We start from the raw sequence: 10,848 nt of genomic DNA, 5'->3' as shown, positions 1-10,848 counted from the left end.
AATCATAGGTGAACCCTACAGTTTTCTGGTATATACCCTACAGTTTTAGGTTCATACCCCCAAACAGTTATACATTAAGTATATATGAATCGGGGAGACATACTAGTTTTAATGGCCATGAGTTAAAAACATCTTGAGCCACTAGTCTCCTTAAATTGATACTCTATTTAAGGAATTGGGTTTCAGTGAGACTTAGTCTCTAACCACCTTTCCTTGGAGTATATTTAGATTTTCCCATCACAATGTGGTATAATTTGTTTGTCAAAATTTTTAAGTATTCCTTGCCAATGTGATTTTATTTCGGTTCATTAAAGAATAGCGAAAGCATCTTTAATTTACTGAAATATCTTGAGTTTTCAATCTTGGTTAATTAAGGAAATGCTACAGCATATTCAGCTACCTAAGATTGTTAAGTTTCAATCACATAAAGTGTAGGCAATGAATTGATAATTGTCTAGTGATCTTATAATTTTAATTTGGTTTTGGAGTAGCCACAGCATCCGTAATCTGTTAAAATTATATATTAAGCGGTTTATTTTGATCACATAAAGTTTTGGACATATCATTTGTGATTAATTGTATGTAATATGATGAAATTTAGCCCACAGGCAATTTCGTTATATTTGTATAAGTAATCAGGATGAAATACTGGACTACGGTCATAATTTAGCCCACAGGCAATTATGTATCGGAATGTAGTTTAGTAGTTTTATCAGTGACGATAGAAACAAATCAATTTATTTACTTTATGGTTATTTGTAAATGATTTCCAATTCTATCATGAAGTTTAATTTTATGATGTAAACTTTAGATCATATTTCTTAATTTGCCCACAGTGATTAAGAAAAGGAACATGATCTCTTAAGTTTTTTATCATAATGATAGCAATGAATCTTATTGACTAAAACTTTTGCTTACAGGCAAGTTTTATGTCATTTGATTCTTCAACTCTTTTGATAATGGTTTCATCATAAATAAAATTTTTCAGTTGGATCTAATTGAGTAAAACTTTAGCCCACAGGCAAGTTTTATGTCACTAGATTCTTCTGGCTCTTTAGTAATTGTGAAAAATATTATCGTAAGGGTTTCTTAATTGAATTTAATAGAATTAAAACTTTGGCCCACAGGCATGTTTTATGTCAATAAATCCTTCGACCCATTAGATAATGATTTTATCACAATTTCTTAGAGTTATAAATTCAGTTCAATTATAATTCTAAGTTTCATGGTTTGCATTGGCAAAACATGTTTTCAGTCACTTCCCAAAATTTAGCCAACTTTTATTAATTGATCCGCGGATCTTGCTCGGTTCTTTGGACTAACTGTAGTAAGTTATGTGATTTAACATACATCTTTTGGATTCCATTAATAATAAAATGTATCTTTTGAGCAAAATTCTAACTTGGTTTTGGAAGATGTATTTTGTTTTTTTTATTTTTATTTTTTATTTTAGTATGTCCAACTATGGTGGGGAATTATATCTTCATTATTTAGTTGGACTTTAATTGGAACCAAAAATTGATTATTTAGTATGTCCAACTAATGGTGGGGAATTATGTCTTCATTTGTTAGTTGGTCAATAAATCAATTATGAGTATGTATGTTATTAAGTTCATTTTATTAATTTCGCTGAAGGATGTTTTAATCAGTGGGAGTGATCATTTAGAAAAAGATCATTAAGTTACTCCACTAAAGTTTATGGATTTAATTATTGTATTCATACATTCCAAATTGGGTTGTATGTTACACAATAAGTCCATAAGATTCCACAAGTATTAATCTTGTATTTGTTCATATAAATTCATAAGTTCAAATTATTGAACATTTGGTTGTACAACATATTTATGAAAATGTTGTAACAATATTATGAAATTTATTAGAACAAAAGCATTTAACTTGTGGGGCACTGTCATTTAATAAATTCTTCAGTGCTTAATAGAGTCTTTAGTTTCTTCAAAATTGATCCTGGGTCATTTTAGTTTGTAAGGCTCAAAACAATTTTGTGGGACGTATAAGTAAGACTCGTTATGTTCAGTTAATTTAAAATGGACATTGAAGTTATTTGGGAAGTTATGGTGTATGATTAAGATTCCAAATTCATGGACTTAGACCTTTGGTTTATTGTCTAAGTTATTGGAATGCTTCTGTGACTTGACTATCTTTTGGCTATTTTTGATGAGTGGGAGTGACAGACGTGTCAACTTCAAGCTCTTAGCTGTTAGAGATAGCACTTAAAGTTAACTTATAAAGAAGTCATGGAATATAGTTAGCATTATGCTAACATTAAGAGATCTCTACTTAAGGCATGCTTATAAAGTTTTAGAGATCATACAGTGTACTCTTTGTACAATTTGGATGCGTTTTCTCCTCCAGTTGTGCACATAATGTATTTTGAGAAACATCCCTTAAGGTACCGAGAATAAACATAGGGTTTGTTCATTAAGGACCTAAGTTGGAGAATTAAAATGCATGTGACCATAATGGATACTACTCTGATTAAATAGAGGATATATCACTATGATTCGTGTGTTTTGTTCTTTGATGATGGTTGTGCTAGTACTTGCACCAAGTGGGAGAATGTAAGATTTTCCCTAATAATATATATTATATATTATATATTAGGGCCTTAATTAAGTGGTGCAAGTTGACTAGGCTTATTAAGTGGTCTGGTTGGACTTAATAACTAGTAGTTGTTAGTCAACCAAACTCTGTGCCTAATATAACCTGGATTGATAGGATACAGATGATGGATTAGATAGCACATTCAGTTACGGTACTCAGACCGCTCAGTAAACACCAATACACCATCTAGGGTTCTGAGTCAGGTCTGAGGCAAAACATGGCTAACGGTCTACCGTTAAGAGGCAACTCAACTCAACTATGGCTGGAGATCAACACGGCTACGCTTCCGCTATCATACGAGGTCAGGTTTCTCGTATACTATTGTTCAGTATTAGTTAGACTATTGTATATCTAACAAACTATGCAGAAGGTTTGTTTTGAATTTCTAATTATTTGAGACTGTTACTATAATGAATCAAGGAGGTTGAAAGCAAACTTCCACTCCGAACAGTCCTATCTGAACAGTAAATTCAGAGCTGCAATTGGGAAAGAAAATCTTTAACTAAATATTTTCTTATGTACTCTAAGAGTTTCAGTGATAGATAGGTCTTGTTACTTCCATCAATTCCTTGATTTTCATGTGGTTTCCTTAATTTTGGGTTATTTGCCTGTTCTTCTGAACAGCTTAGTTTAATGTTATGGTCAAAAGAACTTGGTGTAATAGAAGTTATTTATGATATAAATAGAAAAAGCACTGTGTATCATGAGAGATACACATATTTTGTGAATATTGCACTTGTGTTTGTTGTAGACATTGGGCTTATGACTTATGAGTCTTGATATGGGAAAGTTGCTATTTGGCCCTAATTTTGAAACTATTATTTGGATATTTCTCCTAAGTAGATTATATCATATAAGTTGCTGCATTTGTACCTCAACCTTGTGACAAGTAGTCTCTTATAGGAATTCAGCTTTATTTTTAACAGAGGAGATGTTAATTATTTGGTTTTCCAATTAAAATGGGTTGAACTAATTAAGTTCTGTTTCTCTTTCTGAGAAAATCAAGCTTGCATATTTTATGCTCTGTACTTGGTGCCACTGAGTTGTTCTATATCTTGGCTGCTTATCTGATTCTTTTTTCTTTATTGTTTGTTGAGTATATGTTTGTCATGATGACATTTGGTTTGTGCTTTCTTGAAAGTGAAACTTAATTGGTTCTATCTTCTATGTCCTGCTGAATGTGTCGTATCAGGAAGTTTCTTCATTTTTAGTAGATCTCAGGATACATGGATAGTTACTGCGCGCTTTCTTTCCTGAACCAACCAAGACCATGTAGCAAATTAAATTAAAGATGATAATTAATTTGGATGGCATATTTGACTTACCATGTTGATTTTGGTTTGTTGATTTAAACTCCATTGCTGCTGAGTAAATGGCTGCAAAGAAGCACTTGCTATCTCTATATTGATTTCTGCTTTGCCTGAATTTATGTGTTTGGAATGCTTAGTACTGTGATTAGCTTGGAGAGAACCAATTTCTGTGATGAAATTTACATGTTATAGGCAGAGTAGTACCCAAACAAAATATACTAAAATTGGTGAAATATAGTGAAATTTCTGAAGTTGCTTGCATTGCCAGTTATGTCTGCTTAGGCAGAAGAAAACATGTGAAGAGCTTCTGTGACTGTCTGTTGTAGATATTGTTTGCTGTTTCATTGTTTTTGTCAACAGAGAGATGAATTTGGCAAATACTCACCAAAAACAAAAACAAAATAAAATAAAATAAAATATATTTGGTCTTTCAATGCCGCAGATCTGGGAGGATAGACATATATCCTTTGAATTGTTTGTGTTTTATTTAACTGAGACGAACGAAAGTTGTTATTAAATAGAACAAATCAGTCTCAATGCCGCCTTCTTTTGCAGGTCTTCTCAATTTTTCTGTGTTCAAATCGTCATATCTGTGCACAAAATTCATACCATCTTAATTTTTTGATCTAAATTAATTAAAAAGTATATGATTAATTACATATTTAATTACTCACACTCCTTTGAAGTATACGTAGGGTCGATATAGGTTTACTAGCTTCATCACAAATTTGATTTTTCTATCCATCTCTTCATACATTTTCTGGAAATACTTACAACATATAGTGTTCAATATCTCCAGCCCCTGTTCATTACAGCCCTACATTCAGATAAAAACAATCAAAATAAGGGTCTGTTTGGAAATTTGAAAAATATTGTCAAAAAAATGATTTTTAGAAAATAACTCATTTTCTAGAAAATAACTATTTTTAAGCCCTTTTTTTTTTTTCCAAGAGAATTAAGGTGACAAAATAGCAATTCTTTTTGGGGTGTTTCCAATAATTTTTATTACTTAAGTTTTTTCTTCCATATCAATAATCAATGTATTTTGGATTTCCATGAGACAGAGGAGCTGTTGGAGGATGATAATGATGATACTTTCTTTTATGTTGAGAGTTTTTAGGAAGATGCTAAACTCTTCGTAAGTATTATTGTTTAACAGATTTTGACATCACATGATTACCTTTTATATGGAAGTTTAGTGCTAGATAGTGTTAAATTGGTTACTCTTGATTTTAAGTTTGGCGATGGATCTGGAGGAGGTGGAATTGCTCTTGCTGGGACACCATGGGACAAAAAAGCATTAGAAATTGCTGAAAAAGTTGCTCTATCATTTGATGGAGAATTTGGAATGTATGCCTTTAAGATGCAAAAAAATGCCCACATTCAAGTGCGCATGGAGAGACTCACAAACAAGTAAGCTATGGGTGCGAATGATTCTGAGTTTTGACAGTAGTAAGTTCATATGGTATTTTGTAGTCATATATCAAAGACTTGATCTTTAGTTAGTGGTTTCTTTGTTTTTACTTACTTTAGTTCTAATTTAGCTATTCCGAATTTCTTTATGTTTTTATTAGAGTAAAAGACATTTTTGGTCCTAGATTTATGGTGACACGGACAATTTTGGTCCTTTATAAAAAAATCAGACAATTTGTGGACACACTTATTGTGACGAAGACAATTTTGGTCCTCCGTCACTCCTCCCGTTAAATGTCCTGTTTGAGAAGGGTATTCGAGTCTTTTCATGCACCATCATCTTCTCCCAGGCAACAGACGTAATAATCTTCTCCCTTTATCGATCCTTTGCCCACATGATGAATTAACTGGCCATCAATGTTAAATTCCTAGCTTTTATCATCCTTGTTAGATTTATTCAACTTTAGGAACTGAGGAAATCCCAGGAGTATAACTGGATTGCTATTTCACTTTTTGTAGTACTTTGGGGCATTTCTTTATCTTTTATTAATTTCGCATTTTCTCTCTCATTATTATTATATGAATACTTTAACTAATTAAGGAACACTATATATATTTCATGCAAACTAAATCATTTTAAATACTAGGTCTAAAAATCAAGAAATTTTTTTTAATATTGTGTTATTTTGATAAGGATGTAGTCCCAAAAAATGGAACTTAAAAAATACACAAAATTATATCGTGTACAAGGCCTTTGGTTAACAAAGGCAACAATATTATGTACGGAGTACTTCAATAAGAGTGTTGGACATAGAAGTATAGAATACTGAAGTCTTTAAAAGTGTTGGACATAGTAGTATAGAAAATTGAAGTAAATAGTTTAATATTATTTAAGATTCTAATGTAGTTTTTTTTTTTTTTTTTTTTCCATTTTATATTATATGAAAAAATTAAAATTAAATAATATCAAATTTGGAGTCTAATTTTTTTTTTTTTTTAAATCTCCTTGATAAAATGAAACGATGTCGTTTAGATACCTCACTATGTGACGTTTGGTTTGTGGAATATATTAAAATTGAAATGTCATTCCATGAAATAGATTTATTCTAGATTTTTACGGCATAGAATCTGCTATTCCTCTTTGCCATGGGAATAGCTATTCCCAAGCCCATTTGTATTAGGTATTCCTAATCCATCAAGAATATGTATTTTTTATTAAACAAAAATACCTCTACAAACCGTTATAAATAATATATCTCTTTCAAACTCCTACCATTATTGACTTGGCTCTCTTTCTCCAAGAAGCAAAAGCTCTTTCTTACTTCACTAATTAAAAACTCTTGTGTCCTAACCAATCCTGTGCTGGAGTAACACAAATGGCGGAGGTGTCACCACTTTGGCTGCGGCATACTCTCTACGTGGGGGATCTTCACCCGGAAACCACAGCAACTGACCTCGAGGTTGCATTTTCTGTGATTGGCCCGTTGGATTCCTTCGGGATTCGCAAAGACGCCCGTGTCTGGGAAATCTCTTTGTTATGCTTTCGTCAACTTCTCCTGTATTTCTCACGGTAACAAACCAAACCATCCTACTTAATTTTCTACGTCTATTTGCGTTTAATCTCTTTGCTATGCTTTCTTGGGTGACAAGTACGTTAGTGTGGGTCTCAATGAAGGGTTGTGTTTTTTTCAGTTTTGTCCCCAAAAGTTTGGCTGGTAACGGTAGAGAGTGAAGGGGTGTATTTGGGAATAATGAAAAGGTGATGTTTTTCATCACTAGGAGACATGAACATTAAATGTAAAATTGAGATTAACCTGATAAGATACACTACCACTCCCAGAGAAAATATAGGAGGATTATATATGAACTGGAGGGCTCTGGGACAATTTTTAATACAAAGTGAAAATAAATTTTTGTTTCAGAAATTGAATTTTCTTTAATAAAAATATTTCTAAAAAATTTTGATAAACTATCATTTTACAGGCTCCACGCACCTAAAAAAAAATTAGGTCTTACTTAAAGTTAACATATATTTTCATGTCATGATTGAATGATTATAATTCGCAAATAATTATTTATGTTTTTTTTTTTTTTTTTATCAGCTTCAAAGGCTCTAGCATGCCTAAACCATAAAACCCTGAGAGGAAAGCCAATGAGGATTATGTGGTGGCAAAGGGAATCAGAGCTAAGAAAAGCTGGGATTGAGAATGTTTTTGTCAAGAACCTTGCTCATTCCGTCACCAGTGCTCAATTAGAGAGCATGTTTAGCAAATATGGCATAATACTGTCCTGAAAAGTCGTGGAGGAGAAAAATGGAAAGAGCAAATGTTTTGGATTTGTTCACTTTGAAACACAGAACTCAGGCCATTTCTGCTATCAGTTCCCTCCATGGAGCAGTGTTTGAAGGGAAGAAGCTGTAAGTTGCCTACTCCCTTTTTACTACCTGGCAATTATTACACAACCTCCATTAACACTACACAAAAATAATTGGTTAGTGTTTGTCCCGGGGATCATTAACGGGTTCATCCATTAAGAACCCGTTAGGTTTCAATTCGTGTAACTTTCTTTATATGTTTCTGAATTTGGAATTTGGAACCTGCATGCTCTTAGCTTTCATCTTGTAGATTTTGGGTTCAGAGTATTGTTTCATTCAAAAAGTCTAGCTAATTGGTTAAAATTGTTTGGTGTTTTTCAGACATGTGTCCCCATTTAAGAAGAAATAAGAGAGGATGATGGATGCATTTAATAAAAAGAAAAAGTTCACTAATCTATATGTGAAAAATTTCGGTTACAATATGACAGAGGACTTCCTAAGAGAGAAGTTCTCCCGATATGGGAAGATCAATTCTGCTGTCATTATGAGGGATGAAGAAGGAAATTCAAGAGGCTTTGGCTTTGTCAATTTTGATTCGGATGAAGATGCTAGGAAGGCAATTGAGGCTCTTAATGGTGAATTAATAGGTACGTGCAGTGCATGCTTTGATGCTTATTATATATGTATGTATTTCTCACGTACGTTTTGAATATGATTGTATGCTAATGTAATTTCTTCATATTGTCATCAATCTCAGGATCAAAGAAGCTGTTTGTTGGAAGGGCACAGAAGAGGGCTGAAAGGGAAAGACTCTTGAGAATCAATCGGGACCTGCGCACGTTTTCAATGAGGGATGTGTTGTGTGTATAATATATAAACATAAATATATAGGTCAATCTAGTAAGTGATCAATATTTGAATAGTGAGTGATGATTTGTAAATCTAGAATATATTGCTTTCTATATTTACAGGTTTGCTAATTCTGTATTAGTTTACCAGCTGCTTGTTCTTCAAATGAATACAAACTATTTGCTTGAGATTTGGCATATGCTTAAAACAATGGAGAAGTTACAGTTCCTATCTTTGTGTATTATGTATTGGAAAGAAATTTTAATGTTAAAATGTCAAGAATTTTTTTAATATTGTGCTATTTTAATAAGGTTATAGTTCCGAAAAATAGAACTTATAAAATAGGCAAATTATATCACGGACCAATCAATAAGATCCTTGATTAACAATATTATGTATTCTTGATTAATGATTGAAAAATAGAATTTTGGTTAACAATATTATGTATTCTTGATTAATGATTGAAAAAGAATTTTGGTTAACAATATTATGTATTCTTGATTAATGATTGAAAAACAGAATTTTGGTCAGAGTACTATACAAAACTAAAATAAACGGACCTAATATTCAAATTTTAAGATTATAATATTGTTTTTTCACATTATAATTCTATGAAAAAATAAAATTAAAAAAAAAAACAAAATTTTTTTTCCACCAAAATAAAGTGAAAAACTTTGATATACAGACAAAATTTTTCCTATATATATACAAATTTGTAATTAAATTTGAAAAGTAGAAGTTCAATGGCAAGAATTATTTATTGTTATATAATTTCATTTTTTTTTTTGGTAAAAGTGAAAATCGCACTTTCAAGTTTCAATCCCTCAATTATTGAAGATTTGACGGATATGCCAATGTAGTTTTGATTTTCAAATTTCAATTTTAAGAAATTCAATCTTTCAATTATTTCAATTGTAATTTCTTTTAACCGCTGTTAATGAATTATTTTTAATCCCCAATTTCTTCCATCCTTCGGCATGCCAAAATCTTCTAACCCTAACACCATACCATTCCCCAACCAAACACCATATGCATGAGAGAATATGAGCCAATTGGTGCAAATAATTAGTGGGTTGTGAAATTTCTAAAAAGTCATGTCTTGAATGACTATTAAAGAGAAATTTTACGAGATGACTAAATTGGCTATGTTTGAAATAATTGAAAGACTAAAATTTTTAAAATTATATCTTGGACCATGATCTTCAGCTAACAATATTATATACATTCAATTACCATTGAAGAAAATGAGAGTTAGACAGAGTAGTATAGAAAATTGAAGTAAACAACCTAACATTCAAAATTTAAGATTCTAATTAATGTAGGTTTTTTACACTTTATACTGTCTCAAAAAAAAAAGTGAAAAACTATGATACAAAGACAAATATAATTACAAATTACATCCTATAAAGACAAAGGTTCAACTAGACTGAATTCCATAATTATAAAATATGCTACACTGTATTCTAAATCAAATCATACTCTATTCAACTCCCCTCAAAAACAATAATGGAACTTCAACTGGGTAAAACTTATTAAGACTCTATGTATTTTAGTCACTTAATAATATAGAAATCGAGGATTATATTAAGGAACCGATCGAACAAAGCATATTTTCTTACATAACATTTTTCCTATTCTAGCAAATCACAATAGCTGTGGTGATTCAAAATTAGGTTAAAAAAATATAAATAAAACATTTTATCTTAAATCAAAGTAATCATTTTTTTTTTCCATAATATATGTAAATTTGTAATTTTTAAATTAATTAAAAAGGTAGAAGTTCAAATGTGAGAATTATTTATTTTTAGTTTTGGCTTCTAATTAATTTTTTTTTTGTTTGTTTTTTTTTTTTTTTTTTTTTTTTTTTTTTGTAATATTATCTAGAAATTATATGATTGTATGAATGAAGTATTTAAATAATGAAGAAGATTATAACATAAGTTTTTATTGATGAATGAAATAGACAATAGAATAGATCAGACGTATTGTGAGTGATAAATTATACTATATTAAATCAAGTAATTATTCACATTCAAGTAAACTAAACTAAACTCCGTAACTAAATATGCTATTCTAAATCAATTCATATGTACATAATGTATTTACGGACAAAATAAAGGAACTTAGTCATCTTGTATGTATGTATGTAAGTCTGGGTGTGAGTTAATTCTCTTTGATGTAAAGTTATATAAAAGAGAAATAAAACCTACATTTCAATCCATCAAATACACTAAAAAAAAAAATTAATTCATAATATTCATATACAAATCATAATAAATAAATTCATAACAATAATAGTAAAAATAATAACATAACTTTCTAAGCCTTTAAGGTTTTATA

General features: G+C 30.8%; 1 protein-coding gene across 1 annotated transcript; it reads left to right on the top strand.

Annotated features, from left to right (window-relative positions):
- The first annotated feature begins 8,136 nt into the window (after nt 1-8,136).
- LOC109172202 (polyadenylate-binding protein 7-like) lies at nt 8,137-8,639 on the top strand. Its single transcript, XM_019321349.1, has 3 exons — nt 8,137-8,306; nt 8,417-8,514; nt 8,631-8,639. Exons 1-3 carry the CDS (start codon nt 8,141-8,143, stop codon nt 8,637-8,639), a joined length of 273 nt encoding a protein of 90 aa, XP_019176894.1. The 5' UTR covers nt 8,137-8,140.
- Nucleotides 8,640-10,848: the final 2,209 nt, after the last annotated feature.

Source organism: Ipomoea nil, unplaced genomic scaffold, assembly GCF_001879475.1.
Source record: "Ipomoea nil cultivar Tokyo-kokei standard unplaced genomic scaffold, Asagao_1.1 scaffold0415, whole genome shotgun sequence".
NCBI lineage: Eukaryota > Viridiplantae > Streptophyta > Magnoliopsida > Solanales > Convolvulaceae > Ipomoea > Ipomoea nil.
The sequence above is the reverse complement of the archived record's forward strand: the minus strand, read 5'-3'. Positions and strand labels throughout refer to the sequence as shown.